The sequence below is a fragment of the Tachyglossus aculeatus genome (assembly GCF_015852505.1).
Source record: "Tachyglossus aculeatus isolate mTacAcu1 chromosome 12 unlocalized genomic scaffold, mTacAcu1.pri SUPER_6_unloc_1, whole genome shotgun sequence".
Taxonomy (NCBI): Eukaryota; Metazoa; Chordata; class Mammalia; order Monotremata; family Tachyglossidae; genus Tachyglossus; species Tachyglossus aculeatus.
The window spans coordinates 15,892,219-15,907,800 of record NW_024044828.1 but is presented as its reverse complement, the minus strand read 5'-3'; the positions used below and the strand labels follow the sequence as shown (position 1 = coordinate 15,907,800).

Below are 15,582 nucleotides of genomic sequence, written 5' to 3'. Positions count from 1 at the left end.
TGACCTACTGAGAGCTCTTCCAGCACCAGGACTCTGTGATTGTATAATATGGCAGTTACCTTTGGTTCTCACCCGCCGGGCACAAATTTTTGGTACTTCTTACTTTTGATACTTCTTAAGCGCTTACTGGATGTCAAGGACTGTTCTAAGCGCTAAGGTAGATACAAGTAAATCAGGTTGGACACAGTCCTTGTCTCACATGGGGCTCACAATCTAAGGAGGAAGTCGGATGTAAGCCCCACTTTCCTGGTGAGGTAACTGAGCTGCAGAGAAGTGAAGTGACTTGCTCAAGATCACACAGCAAACATGTGGCAGGGCTGGGATTAGAACCCACATCCTCCAACTCCCAGGCCATGCACTTCACAGGCTACTAAGCAATCTCTCTGTCTCTCTTTGTCTTGTCAATCTCTAGGCTATAAGTGAAGGAGAAATGGCGGTCAAGAAAGCCATTGAAGTTGGTTTCCGACACATTGATGGGGCTTCCCTGTATGAGAATGAAAGGGAAGTTGGACGGGCCATTCAAGCAAAGATTGCAGATGGTACTGTGACTAGGGAGGACATTTTCTACACTGGAAAGGTGTGCTAAGGGGGGATGTTGGCGGTCGTGCTTTGTTGAAATGGTTCTTGGGATAATGTCCATCAGGCTCATTCATTAAGATGAAAAGTATATTTACTGCCTCTCAGATCCGACACCATAAGGCAGGCCCTAAATGAGGTATGTCACAATCTGACAGTCATTACTGACTGACTGAAAAAGATGGTAACTGCTTTAGATCAGTGAAGGAACTCGGAATCTGGGGGCACAGACCAGCTGGGGACCCCACAGTTCCTCCCTGGGAGGGGTTTCTCGAGTCGCCTTTCTGCAGGAACGTCCCCCTCTCTCCTTACCCTTAGGTGATAGGAGGAAATGGAGATCTACGCCCCCCCTTTCCCAACCTCTGAGGTCGCCATCCCTGAGTTTCCCACCAGGCCCCTTGGGAAAGGAAGGAGCTGGAGAAGAGAAAGCGCGAAAGGGGGTCCCTTGACCTGGGGAGAAGGGCTGGTTTCTGAACATCAGAGACTCACCCGGTCCCTCCATCAGAACAATCGCCATCTTGAGACTCTCCCCAACAAACCCCCCCGCCCCTTGAGCCCTGCTCCCCCCACTTCTGCCTTTCACACTGTGGAAACAGCGGGGCCTACCTAGTGGAAAGAGCATGGGCCCGGGAGACAGTGAAGCCTGGGCAAGTCAATTCTCAGTTCTCAGTTTCCTCACCTATAAAATGGGGATTAAATCCTACTCAGTCCTACTTAAACTATAAGGACCACGAGGGACAGGGACTGTGTCCAAACTGATAATCTTGCATCTACCCCAGTGCTTAATATAGTGCTTGGCACAAAGTAAGTGCTCAACGAGTACCATAATTATTATTATCCTTATTATCATTATTCCCTTGGCAAAGAGCAGAAATGAAGAGTCAGCACTGAGGGTGTGAAGGGGGACAGATGAGAACAGTGATGGGAGATATATCCCAACCTCTCCATCCTATTCTCTTCCCACACAGTCCTAGGGGTGGCCTTCTGCCCAGCCTGAGCCAAGACCAGGCCACTGGCATTGCTTCACTGCTGCCTCGACAGTGCCATCAGTAGGCTTCTCCCTGACCCCGATTGCCTCCCACCCCATCTGCCTGGAGGCCCTGTGAAGCAAAAAGATGGAGTGTCCTGTGCTCCATGAGTGCCTCAGTGGAAGACCCTTTTTTTTGTTAAGTGCTCACTGTGTGCCAGACACTGTTCTAAGCACTGGGGTAGATACAAGCTAATCAGGTTGGACCCAATCTCTGTCCCACATAGGACTCCCGGTCTTCGTTTTATAGATGAGGTAACTGAGGCACAGAGAAGTGAAGTGACTTGCCCAAGGTCACACAGCAGACAAGTGGAGGAGCCAGGTTTAGAACCCAGGTCCTTCCGACTCTCAGGCCTGTGCTCTATCCACTAGCCACACTGCTTCTTTTCTTTTGGCCAGACATCACCCGGCCCGGGGTTCTGCCTCGGCTGTTGGGGTTTGCTGGATCCAGACCTGAAGTAGGGCTAGTTACGAGACCTCCCCGGGGGAGATGGGGGTCCCAGCCTGAGCCAGATCCTGACTCTGTGCCCACTCCTGAAAGAAGCCCCCAAACCCCGGCCTCCTCTGTGAATCCCGAGGGTGGGCTCTGCACCCAAGAGAAATCCAATCCATTCTCCCTACTGTTTGATGCTCCGCCACTGTCCCGCACACAGTCCTGGCGAGTTGCACAATGAGTGCTGGATTTACCTTTCCCAACCCTGCAGCTCTGGAGCAGCTGTCACTACCCTACCTCCGTGCGCCCAGCTCTGGAAGAGACACTAAAGAACCTCCAGCTGGACTACCTCAATCTCTACATCATTCACTGGCCCGTCACTCTGAAGGTAAATGCTTTTGCTCACCAGAGAGCCACATAGGCTCATCCACACAAGTCTCCAGTCAATCATTCCAGCCACGGTATTTACCGTGCACTTACTGCGTGCAGAGTGCTGTACTAAGCACTCCAACTTGCTGGTGTCTGCCCAGTGCTTTGTTTATTGCTAGGCTCGGAGTGGTTTCTCTGAGGAGGAGAAACACTTCACCACAGCTTCATCGTCAGAGCCCTGGGTTTGTGCTTCACAGTGGGCTTATGGGGTCAAAACATCCACCTCCGAGACAGACTACCTTGCCTTAGCTGGCTCTGTGGCACCCAGTCCCACCAGCCTGATTCCTGGCCTCCAGGTCAATCTGGGAGGCAGCGTGGGCTAGCAGAAAGGGCATGGGACTAGGAACCAGGAGATCGAAATTCTGGTCCCAGATCTCACATTGGCCTGGTGGGTGACCTTGGACAAGTCATTTAACTGCTCTGGGACTCAGCTGCCTCACCTTCAAAACTGGGATAATTGCTTTCCCTACCTCTTCGACTGTGAGCCCATGGGTGCACCAGGATGGATAGTGGCAATGAGTTGCTTGGAGGAAACATGTTCTTCTCCTTACCCTCCATCCGTAATGCTGAGAGGATGACATTTTTTCTCTCTAAAATTCTATATCCCCAACTTTCCCCCTAAGAATGCATTTGAGTTCCCTTGCTCATCAACGTATCGTCTTTGCAATGTAAACCATTCCTTAATGTTTTCTGGCAGTCATGAGCTCTCTTTGCATGGTAAAATCTCCAGGGGGATGTTATGCTGAGAATAGATGTTTCCTTTTGTCTTTCAGCCTGGAATGGACTTGGAGGTATTAAAGAAAAAGGAGAAACTGTCTTTTGACTATGTGGATCTCTGCACCACTTGGGAGGTGAGTAGCCCATGGAGGCACAGCTCCATGGCCAACCAAGGCTTCCTGGGGAGGAATCCTGTCCCTGGCCAGCTCAACTATAACCTCCCACCTCCTCCTGCCTTCCAGGACATCTGTCTGGAAGAGTCCACAGCCAGTTAAACTTGATCCGCCTAAAACAGAACCGAACTTCCTTTCCAAAGTCTCTCCTCTTCTTTACTTTCCCCTGAGTTTTGATAACACCACCCTCCTTCCTATCCCAGAAACCTTCAACTGACCCTCTGCCTCCAGACATTCACTTGTCTCTAAATCCTGCTAGTTCTTCCTCTTGCAGCTGCATACTTTAATGGCCTCCTTACCTGATATCAGATAGGAGCTGATAGAAGTACTGATAGCACATCACTCAATCAATCAATGGTATTTACTGAGTGCCTTCTGTGTGCAGAACACTGTTTTCTGTGCTTGAGAGAGTACACCTAAATGAGAGACACAGACCTTGCCTTCAAGGAGCTTATAGTCTAAAGGGGAGACTGACAGACACCAGCTCTTTACAAATGCTACGGCTGTTAATTACAAAGGTGTAGAAGGGCAGTCACATACTTAATAATCGCCCCCCGTGTTTCCCCATGGCCGGGGCCGGTGTCAGACGATAAGCAACAAAGGCAGCGAGATGGACTTGCAACTTTGCGAAGATTTTCTAACCAGAATTTTTTAAGCACTCTAGTTGCAATTCTATCATTAACATTTTTAATAGAATGCATTATCATTTACTTTTACTACTATTATCACCTCAACGTAGGTTTGGGGCCAAACCCGCAGAATGTTCCATCCAACTTCACGTTGCTATCCCTTGGCCCATCAGTCGAATATGTTGGTGGTCACCCTAGGGATGGGGGAGGGCAGACCAAATGAAACTGAATCTGGTTTCATAGAACTTGAACTGAGGAAAGCACTTCCGAGGGCCTCCTCGGGGCAGGTTTTATCCATACAAAGACTTTCAGAAATTTATAGATAGGGCACATGAATTGGGAGGAAAAATCACCAAGGGGCTGGCAGGCCATTACACTTTGTAGAACGCTAGAACTAGTGGTTGAGTAAGGACCACGCTCCTCCCCCCCGCCTCCCCCACCACACACAATGAAGGTCCCCACTTCAATCCATACTTCACACCACTGCCCGGAATGTCTTTGTCCAGAAACGCTCTGGGCATGTTACTCCCCTCCTCAAAAATCTCCAGTAGCTACCAATCAACCTATGCATCAGGCAAAAACTCCTCACCCTGGGCTTCAAGGCTGTCCATCACCTCACCCCCTCCTACTTCACCTCCCTTCTCTCCTTCTCCAGCCCAGCCCGCACCCTCCGCTCCTCTGCTGCTAATCTCCTCACCGTGCCTCGTTTTCGCCTGTCTCGCCGTCGACCCCCGGCCCACGTCACCCCCCTGGCCTGGAATGCCCTCCCTCCCCATATCCACCAAGCTAGCTCTCTTCCTCCCTTCAAGGCCCTACTGAGAGCTCACCTCCTCCAGGAGGCCTTCCCAGACTGAGCTCCCTCCTTCATCTCCCCCTCCTCCCCGTCTCCACCCCCCAGCCTTGTCTCCTTCCCTTCCCCACAGCACCTGTATATATGCATATATGTTTGTATGTATTTATTACTCTACCTATTTATTTATTTATTTTACTTGTACATATTTATTCTACTTATTTTATTTTGTTAATACGTTTTGTTTTGTTCTCTGTCTCCCCCTTGTAGACTGTGAGCCCACTGTTGGGTAGGGACCGTCTCTATATGTTGCCAACTTGTACTTCCCAAGTGCTCAGTACAGTGCTCTGCACACAGTAAGTGCTCAATAAATATGACTGAATGAATGAATGAACGAATATAGGAGCAGAGGCTGGAACCGCTTATCCCTCATAGCCCTGTGGCTGCCTCAGGAATCCCAATTTCTTCCGGCACAGGCCTTGGAGGTATGCAAAGATGCAGGGTTGACCAAATCCATTGGCGTCTCCAACTTCAACCACAAGCAGCTAGAGATGATCCTGACCAAGCCCGGCCTCAAATATAAACCCGTCTGCAACCAGGTAAGACGTCTCCGACTGTTTTTCTGGTGCCTTACATCTCTTTGACCATCTCTTCTTCTTCTGCCCCCCTCAACATTTCTTCCTTCTTACACAAATGTGGGCACTTGCTTGCATCTGTGTTGATCTGTGTGAATTATCATTAGTTCCGTCCAAGAGAGGACAATTCCTTGGAGGAGGGTCTGTAGCCCTCCCTACATTGAACAGATTTAGGGACAGTTCCCAGCATGAAAATCTCAAGTTCCATCTTGGAAAAATGAGGCTGACCACTGCCTCAGAAGCTGAGAAGGGCAGCAGAGTAGGGTTATCAGTTATCCAGTTTTAAGCTGGACATTTGGGTTTTCAGCTGGCCGATCTCCTTCTGCCGCGGCTTCTGCCTCTGTGACCCCAAGCTGGTAAGTTGTGCCCATCTGCTAGATGATCTGGGAAAGAAATGCGAGGGCTCTGGAGCAATTGCGGGAGCCAGGAGTTACCCTGGAGAAATGATCTAAGATCGGGCAAACTCGGAGTACTTCTGCAAAGTGGCACCCATGAAGCCATCATGTTACATTGCGGGCCTGGTGTAATGTGTGTGATATTGCATAAATCAATCAATGGCCACATTGCCTGCCCACAATGAGCTTACAGTCTAGATACTGTACCCTAATCAATCAATGCTATTTGTTGAGCGCTTACCCTACATAGTGCTCTGTACTAAGTGCTTGGGAGAGTACAATAATATTAGCAGACATGTTATCTGCACATAGCAAGCTTACAGTGCTAAATATTCTGAAGTGCTGCCAGTAACCACTGCAGACCAGAGGTATATCAGTTTGTTCACTGTTTGCTTCACTCTTTTAGACTGTGAGCCCACTGTTGGGTAAGGACTGTCTCTATATGTTGCCAACTTGTACTTTCCAAGTGCTTAGTACAGTGCTCTGCACACAGTAAGTGCTCAATAAATACGATTGATTGATTGATTGATTCCTCTCCTGATGAATCCGCTCACGTTCTTCCCAACTGTCTCTGACTAAGCCCTCCTCTCTCTTCTCCCTCACCCTTCTGCACTGCTCTTACCTGCTTCTTCATTTATCCTCCCTCCCATCCCCCCAGCACATATGTATATATCTGTAATTTATTTATTTGTATTAATGTCTGTCTCCCCCCTTGACTGTGAGCTCGCTGTGGGTGGGAATGTGTCTGTTTGTTGTTATATTGTACTCTCCCAAGCAGTAAGTACAGTGCTTTGCACACAGAAAGCACTCAATAAATACGACTGAAAGAAAGACTAAATGAATGAATGAATGAACTCAGTTCCCCTGGTCTCTGCAAGCCTGACTCATCCTGAGGCTCGGGTTCTCTGTTTTCTCCCCTGCCAGGTGTAGCCCAACAGTTCCCCCTTCCCTCACCAAATATAATTCTTAGCCTAGAGGCTAGAAGGAATCTCAGGAAGGTTCAGCAGCATGGCCCAGTGGATAGAACACAAGCCTGGGAGTCGGAATAATAATAATAATAATAATAATGGTATTTGTAAAGCGCTTACTATGTGCCAAGCACTGCTCCAAGCACTGGGGTAGATACAAGATAATCAGGTTGTCCCACATGGGGCTCACAGTCTTAATCCCCATTTTACAGATGAGGTAGCAAGGCCCAGAGAAGTTAAGTGGCTTGCCCACAGTCACACAGCAGACAAGTGGCAGAGCTGGTATTAGAACATGCTTCCTCTAACTCCCAAGCCGGGGCTCTTTCCACTAAGCCACACTGCGTCTCTGAACTCAGCTCAGAGTTAGAACTCAGTTCTAACCCCAGCTCCACCACCTGTCTTCTGTATGATCTTGGACAAGTCACTTAACTTCTCTGTGACTCAGTTACCTCATCTGTAAAATGGGGATTAAGACTGTAAGCCCCATGTGGGGCAGGGACGCTGTCCAACCTGATTATCTCGTATCCACCCCAGTGCCTGGCACATAGTAAGCACTTAACAAATAACACAAATATCATTAATTATTATTATTATTTCACCCAGGTGTGTTTTTTTTCAGATGGCTGTGACTAGACAGTGCTCCCCTCTTCATGGTTCAAATGACTTCTGCCTGGATTCTTAGGGTCTCTCTCTGGTGTCTCATTCACTCTGAAATCTCCATGTTTGGGATCTTCTGCAGGTAGAATGTCACCCGTACCTCAACCAGAGCAAACTCCTGGAGTTCTGCAAGGCCAACTCTATCGCTTTGGTGGCATACAGTGCCCTGGGCTCCCAGGTCATTCCGACAGTGTAAGGAAGGACACAGTCTGGAAAGAGTAAATCAAGCTGGCTAATTGCAAGTGGTTTCCTTGCCAGTTCTCTCCCTGCAGCCCAAGTCCAACTAAACCCCAAACTCCTTGGGTTTGGCATAGGATGCTCCAACCTGAATGCTCCCTAGATCTTGGTGGGGAGCGAGGCATGGAGAACGCCACACGGCCTCAGAAAGTTCTAGTCCTAAGGGCCCTGGTTTGGGTGTGAGGGCAGGTTGGCTTTTAGTTCTCTCCTCCCCAAGGTATTTCCCATATCAGGGAAGCCCCAGGGATCCCGTTTTGAGCTAGCCCCTCAGTTCCCTGAATCCCCATCCAAACCCTGGCCATAAGGAAGGATAATCCGAGCTACCCAGTGCTGCTGGAGGACCCAGTCCTGGGCGCCATCGCCAAGAAACACAACCGCACCCCAGCCCTGGTCGCCCTGCGCTACCAGCTGCAGCGTGGAGTTGTGGTCCTGGCCAAGAGCTTCACCGAGAACCGGATCAAGGAGAACATTCAGGTAAGGAGGCTGGGAAGAAAGAGGCCATAAGGGGAATTAAGGAACTATTGCAGCTGTATTGCCGGTGGGTGTGAATGCTAGGGAAGGAGGGGATCTGTTCCTTGATTCTGGAGGAAGGGTGGAAGTCAAATCCTGGTATTAGGAAGAGTATAGTGAGGAGAATCACTGACCCTGGGGAGTGATAACGGAAGAGTGGATCCATTCTAGATCTCTGCCGAATCCCAAAGACTCCTTGGAATCTGCCTGAAAGTTAGAGATGAACAGAGAAAATTTAGAAGGGCCACTTAGTCAATCATTACCTGAGACCTCCAAAGCAAATTGATGCCAAAGCTGGAGACAGCAGATGGAGCCCTGATCAGCCCCCACTGTGCCTCATCATTTTCTGAGAAACCAGAAGACTGGTGGCCACTTCCAAGAAAGTGAGAGCGGAGGTTTTCTGCTGGGCCAGCAGTCCTAGACCCGCCTGTTCTTCACTGCTCCAGTCCTGAGTGGGGGTGGGGAAAGGAGTGGGGGCAGGAAAGGAAGGGAAGCAGCACCAGTGGCCGATGGACAGGAATAGAAGGAAAAAACAGAAGAAAAGGCTTGGCGAGGTGAATATGAGGGAGGTGGCTGACCTTGAAGAGTTTGCACATGTTCCCTGTTAGCCTTCTCTTGGCAGCTCCAATCAGTCAGTCAGTCAACAACGGTGATTTCATGCCCACCGTGAGCAGGGAAGGCAGATACGGTCACTGCTGTCAAGGTATTCACAGCTAGGGTTAGGGGCCCTTCCCCAGGGAAGTTTGACAGAATCAGTCAAGACACCTTTACTTCAGAGGAGTTGAATAATGAACTTCCCTCCCACCCCCCACCCCTCTGGCAGGTGTTTGATTTCCAGCTGAACCCGGAGGATATGAAGGCCATCGACGGCCTCAACAGAAATTACCGCTATATTCAGGTGGAAATGTGAGTGTCTGGTCTTTGGGCCCAACTTGCTGTTTTCGGCACGTGGAGCTGTGGGGGTCATGGGGCATATCCAGACAGGTCAAGGAATACGTCTGGCAGGGATGTAGGGAAGCAGGGCTGTGGTTTGAACAGCATCCGGGTTTTCCCGATTAAACTCGGGCCTGCTCATCTACCTGAAGCCTCACAGGGGAGAGGGTTACTCTTGCCACCCCAGAATCTCCCAATTATTTACTTTGCTGTAGAACCTTGGCCTGGGTGGGGTAGAGGTGTGGCTAGAGCAGAAAAGCTCTCTTGTCTGGGAATGAGGGAGCAGGTTCCAGGAGCTGTGACTGACTGTTCGCATGGTGGTCTGAGTTTTTAAAGGGCCATCCTTTCTCAGCCCGGGGAACAATGAGAGCTTGGTTTTTCCTACCCTGTAGGGCCAGAAAAGGGTCTTCCCTCACCTGAGCCTGTGGGTTAGGGCTGGCCATGTCAGAGAAGCAGAATGGCATAATGGATAGAGCACACGGGCCTGGGATCACGCGTTCTAATCCTGCCTCTGCCACTTGTCTGCTGTGTGACCTTAGGCAAGTCACTTCACTGCTCTGTACCTCAGTTATCTCATCTGTAAAATGGGGATTGAGACTGTGGGCACTTGGAATAGAAACCTGAACCCCGGGGCGCCCCTATGGATAGGGTAGTCATTCATAACCACAGTGCCAGCGCTTACAACAGTGCTCAGCGCTTAGAATAGTGCTTTGCACATAGTAAGCGCTTAATAAATGCCATTATTATTATTATTATAACCATTGGTTTTCAGCTGGTCGGTTTCCCGTTGGGTGCGGAGACAGCACTTGATGCCTTTATGACTGGTACTTTTATTGGCAAAGCCCAGCCTTCTTCTTCTAGGGAGCAAAAGTGATGGGATCAGAGATCCCTCGTTCTGCAAAAGGATCCATATAATCTCAATTACATTGCAAAACCTGCATAATGTTTCATGCATGTGTTACTTCTGATTGGCAAAGGGGAGTCCGGTATCAGTGAGTGAATAATAATCATAATAGTATTTGTGAAGCATTTACTACGTGCCAGGCACTGTACTAAGCACTGGGGTAGATACAAGGTAATCAAGTAGGACACAGTCCCTGTCCCACATGGGGCTCACAGTCTTCACCTCCATTTTACAGATGAGGGAACTGAGGCATAGAGAAGTGAAGTGAGATGCTCAAGGTCACACAGCAGACGAGTGGATTAGATCAGGTCCTTCTAGCTCCCAGTCCCGTGCTCTATCCACTAGGCCATGCTGCTTCAGTGGCTGGCCAATTTGTCAGTTTTTAATGATGGGGTCAACAGGGTCAGCTTGTGTTTGGGCAGACTGTGGGCAGGTCCAGAACCCCAGGGAAGGAGGGAGGCTGCAGGATGACTGGCTCCATCTCCAGGGGCAATGGCCAGCCCTATCCTGCCTCAATGAATGGCCATGCCAATGTCACCCACTCAGATGCACTCGACATTACATACACTAGATACTCTTGTCCTGTGGCACATTTCATGGCAGTCTGTCTGACCCTCCCTTGCTCCAAAGCCATTTCATTCCCCTCCCAGGTGCTTGAAAATGCAGACATTGCTTTGGAGCCATGGAACCTGGAGGCAAAAGCCAAGTAGAAACCTATGACATGAAAGTGTCTAGGGCAATATCTTCCTCAGAAAAGGGATCCGCAGCTGAAAACCAGACTGCCTGGTATAAAACTGGGCAAATGGGCATTGGTGCCCAGGGGAACTGAAACTTAGGGAAAGTGGAGATGAGGATGGGTACCTGAGGATTTGCCCGGCAGGTGAAACACCCTGTGTCACGGGAGTCTGCCATCACTCTTGACTACTACAGCCTGGCAGGATAATAATAATAATAATTGCGATATTTGTTAAGCACTTACTAGGTGCCAGGTACTGAACTAAGCGTTGGGGTAGGTACAAGGTAATCAGGTTGGAAACAGTCCCTGTCCCACCTAGGGCTCACAGTCTTAATCCCCGTTTTACAGATGTGGTAACTGAGGCACAGAGAAGTTAAGTGACTTGCCCAAGATCACACAACAGACAAGTGGGGGAGTCAGGATTAGAACCCAGGTCCTTCTGACTCCCAAGCCCATGCTCTATCCATTGGCACGCTGCTTCTCTATCAGTACTGGTTTTTCACCACCACCTCTCCATCTGGCTATTTTCTACGAAACCCCCCGGTTCAGTTACCTTTCCTACCCTTCCTGGCCCCCACGACCCAATCTCTTGGGGTCTGAGTCGGGACTGACCTCAGTCAGATGCTGCTGCTGCAAGAAGATGGCCTCACCTATGCCCTGAACTATCACCCCTGAGCTTCCCCTCACCGTGTCCACACGTAATTTCTCTGGGCCTGGGGGGAGACTGTGCAGATGCTTAAAAGAATTACTTGCTATTCCTCCCTATTAGAGTGTGAGTCACTGGTGAGCAGGGAGTGTGTCTCATCTGACTAAATTGTATCTATCCACGAGTTTAATACAGAGTAAACGCTGTTTAAAAAAATCTTATTATTGTTATTACACTGTGTTTTCCTTTTTCTTTACAGGTTCTCATCCCACCCTAACTATCCATTTAATGAGGAATACTGATAAGGTCCCTATGCTGAAGAACTGAGGCCATAGAAGTATGAGTCAGATGCCCAATCCCTCTCAAACTCCAGGCAGCCTGATGACCATTTACATGAAATTGACAAAGATTCAATCCCCAGGCTACTGGAGTCTCTTCATAGTCCCTTCATGAAAGGAAAATAAAGTTGTTGTTTGAACTCACAATGACTTCTGACTCTTTCTCTGCTGGTGGCTAACACCAAAGGGAGTAATTATTAGAAATGATCACATTTACTGTGCACCCACTGGGTGTAATGCACTTAACTAAGATCTTAGGATGTACAAAACAAGCAAATGACACATGCGATGCCACTTTCCTGGTACACCAAACACTGCCCTCATGGCTCTTCCTTCTCCTGCCCTGCTACCTTCTGATCCCAGGGCTTCCTGCCATCCCAGCACAAGCTCCCTTTTTCCTTACTGGTCAGTATGCCCTCCATTTCCCCTTTGGTCAGTCCCCAGACAAGCTCCCATTTTCTATCAAGTTGTTCCAAGATGTCTTCTTCCTCACATCCCTTTGGGCTCCATGCCCTCTCTCACTAGTCCGCGCCTATTCTTCCACACCCCCTTTTATCTAATTTGTAATATAAAATAATCTGTCTACGGACACCAGCATATCGTGTCTTATGCTGTCGAGTCATCTCCGACCCATAGCGGCTCCATGAACACAGTTCTCCTGGAACACCCCACCTCCACCTGCTATTGTTCTGGTAGTGTATCCATAGACTTTTCTTGGTAAAAATACAGAAGTGGTTTACCGTTCCAGCATGTATTGCCTAATAATAAATACTGTGGCACTTGTTAAGTGCTTGCTATTTGCAAAGCACTGTACTTAAGGTATGGGATAGATACAGACAATCAGATTGGACAAAGTACACGTCCCTCAAGAGGCTCCCAGACTAAGTAGAAGGGAGAACAGATGAGGAAGTTGAGGAACAGAGATGATGTGACATGCCCAGGATCACACAGCAGACCGGGAATTAGAATACAGGGCTTCCCATTAGTAGGTCCAAACTCTTTTGTTAATTCAAGCTGCTTACTTACTGATTCTTCTTCCTCCCTTTCATTCTGAAGCTGGTGGTACAGAACCGGACTGGGCTTGTCCTGAGGATTTCTCCATATCAAATCCCAGTAAGCAGACCTGTTGGGATGGCAAATAGTAGCATCATTTATTAAGCATCCTCTGGCCATAATGCACCGCACTTAAAACTTGGGAAAGTACAACATAACTCAAGCAAGGGACACACCAAAGGCTGAATGAAGCTGAAACCAATTTGGATCAATTTTTAAATGATTAATGTACCCATCCCTCTGTCTAAGGCCAGCTTCCCTTCCCCACGTTCAGCCCGGAGCCTGAAGAAACTATCCCAACCCCATCCCCTGCACCCCATTCTTCTGGCCTGGCTCAGAGGGCCATATTTACCCACTCACCTCCATGTCCACTTTTTTTTAATGGTATTTGTTTAGTGCTTACTCTGTACCAGGCCCCGCACTAAACACTGGGATAGACACAACCTCATCTGGTTGGACACAGTCGCTGTCCCACATGGGGCTCACACTCTTAATCCCACAGTTGCGTTAACTGAGGCCCAGAGAAGTTAAGTGACTTGCCCAAGGTCACCTAGCAGGCAAGTTCTTGGAAATTTCACCCTCTTGAGTCAGTCAGTCAATTGTATTTATTGAGGTGAAAGAGGGAGGGATGAGGGCAGTGAAGGGCCTTGTTTTGAGGCTCAGACATACTCTTCACTGTTTTCATCAGAAAGCAGTCCTGGCTTGAGGGAGTGAGAGATTGCTGGGACTCTCCAAGCTGTGGCTACTAGGACTTCCCAAGTTGCTGCTGCTGAGACTTTCCAGGCTGCGGCTCCTGGGATTTCCAATCCCGGGGTGGGCTGGTGGATGGAGGAAGGAGGGGTCCTCTGTTGGTCCCAGGGGAACTATTAGTAATATTAAGTGCTTGCTGTCTGCCAGAATTCTGGGGTAGGTGCAATATAAGCGGATCAGACACAGTCTCAGGCCCACATGGGGCTCAGAGTTTGCAATAGGGGGGAGGGAGAAGAGTTTTTAATCCCTATTTTACGGATGAGGAAAGTGAGGCACAGTGAAGTGACTTGCCTCTTAGACTGTGAACCTCATGGGGGACAGGGAATGAGTCTGACCCTACTAACTTGCATCTACCCCAGTGCTTAGTAGATGCTTGGCATACAATAAGTGCAAGCAAATACCCCAATTATTATTTGCATCTGGACCTATTAGAATAGGGTAGCGGAGAAAAGCATTTGGGAGCCAATTCCCAAAAAAGCATTTGGATTACTGGGCTCACTGTGGGCAGGGAAGGTATCTATTTATGGTTATATTGTACTCTCCCAAGCACTTAGTACAGTATTCTGCTCACATTAAGTGCTCAATAAATACAATTGATTGAATAATTGTGCTGACAAGACTGGAACAGGGCTTGGAGTATATAGACTCTGAATTTTTCCTTCAGGAGCTTGAATGGGAATGGGCTAGAAGTCTTCCCTAATGCTTTTTGGCCATTTCATAGGTCAAAGAATATCTAGGGACTAGAAGAGGCTCCTACTGTCAATTTTTTCACTTCTTAGCGACTCCAGAAAGGAGTTTGATGAAAGTGGATATTGAAACCATTGATGAAATGAGGATTTTTGATAGTATCCTGAGGCTTTAGTTCCTAAATAACTTCTCCTTTTAGAGTCCAGAGTCCCTCATTCAGATCACCAAATCTCAGCTAGTGTGATTCTCCTAAGCTCCTGGGCAAAGGCATGACCCTCTTGAACCTTTCTAGGGTGATCAGAGGTGATGGCTTCAGAAGGTAGAGAGAAGGCATGAGGCAAAGCAGAAGCAGGACTAGAAACAAAAGTTCGGGATGTTTTAATTATTTTATTTCCTGTTTAATAGTTCCCAAGGTAGACAGAGGAATCTGGTCCGGGTAATTCCCGAATCACTGACCATGGAGGAAACCCGGGAGGGCCCCTCTCTTCAGTACTCTTCGGAAAATGGATAATTAGGATGGGAAGCGAATCTAAGCGGAAGAGGGAGAATATCGCTATCATTAGTTTCACACCCCACCCACCCCACCCCAAGTCTGGAGACCTAGATAAAGTCACTTCAAGAACCAGAATCTTTGAATTTCCCAATTTGTGGGATTCGAGTTCTCGGTTATTTTCCCAGACCTGAAGAGGAAGATACTGTAGTTTGTGGTGTAATAGTGTCTAGCTCCCTCTTTCCTCCCAGCTGCCCACAACTTCTGCCACAACCGAAATGCTAGATATGTTAGCCTCTGTTAGATGCTGAGCTCTTGAAGGGCAAATACTGTATTTAACTTACTTTGAATCACCCCAGGTCTGGCACCATAAGCAGGTGGGTGCTTAGTTAAAACCTTCTTTCGGTACTATCTGAAGGGCTCCCTCACACACTGCTTCTTCTAGAGAATCATAGTTCAGAGAGAAGTAGCAAGGGAAATGAAGAGATCATTCCTTTGCCTTTTCCACCAGAGGCCACTTAGTCAATCAGTGATTTTTATTGAGCACTTATTGAGTTTCAATCAAGGTTAATATCTCCCTTTCTCACTACTCTCTCACTCCTCAACTCTGCAACTGTACCACTCCCACATTCCCACTGCAATCAGAATCTCTCTCCACCACCCCTCTCACCTGCAGGCTCCTGTTCCAGACCCCAATCTTGTGACAAGTTGGCAACATATAGAGTACAAGTACAAGTTGGCAACATATAGAGACGGTCCCTACCCAACAGCGGGCTCACAGTCAGACAGAAACTTGTACTTTCCAAGCGCTTAGTTCAGTGCTCTGCACACAGCAAGTGCTCAATAAATATGATTGAATGAATGGAAGG

At 48.4% G+C, this 15,582-nt stretch overlaps 1 protein-coding gene across 1 annotated transcript in view; it reads left to right on the top strand.

Annotated features, from left to right (window-relative positions):
* Positions 1-12,330, top strand: part of LOC119921004 (prostaglandin F synthase 1-like) — a 34,492-nt gene extending 22,162 nt beyond the window's left edge. The window contains exons 4-11 of the mRNA XM_038741302.1: positions 413-577; positions 2,308-2,424; positions 3,239-3,316; positions 5,251-5,373; positions 7,512-7,619; positions 7,976-8,140; positions 9,000-9,082; positions 11,655-12,330. Of these exons, the coding sequence (XP_038597230.1) occupies positions 413-577; positions 2,308-2,424; positions 3,239-3,316; positions 5,251-5,373; positions 7,512-7,619; positions 7,976-8,140; positions 9,000-9,082; positions 11,655-11,697 (882 nt within the window). The 3' untranslated portion in view covers positions 11,698-12,330. The remainder of the gene's footprint in view (positions 1-412; positions 578-2,307; positions 2,425-3,238; positions 3,317-5,250; positions 5,374-7,511; positions 7,620-7,975; positions 8,141-8,999; positions 9,083-11,654) is intronic.
* The last annotated feature ends 3,252 nt before the right edge of the window (positions 12,331-15,582 follow it).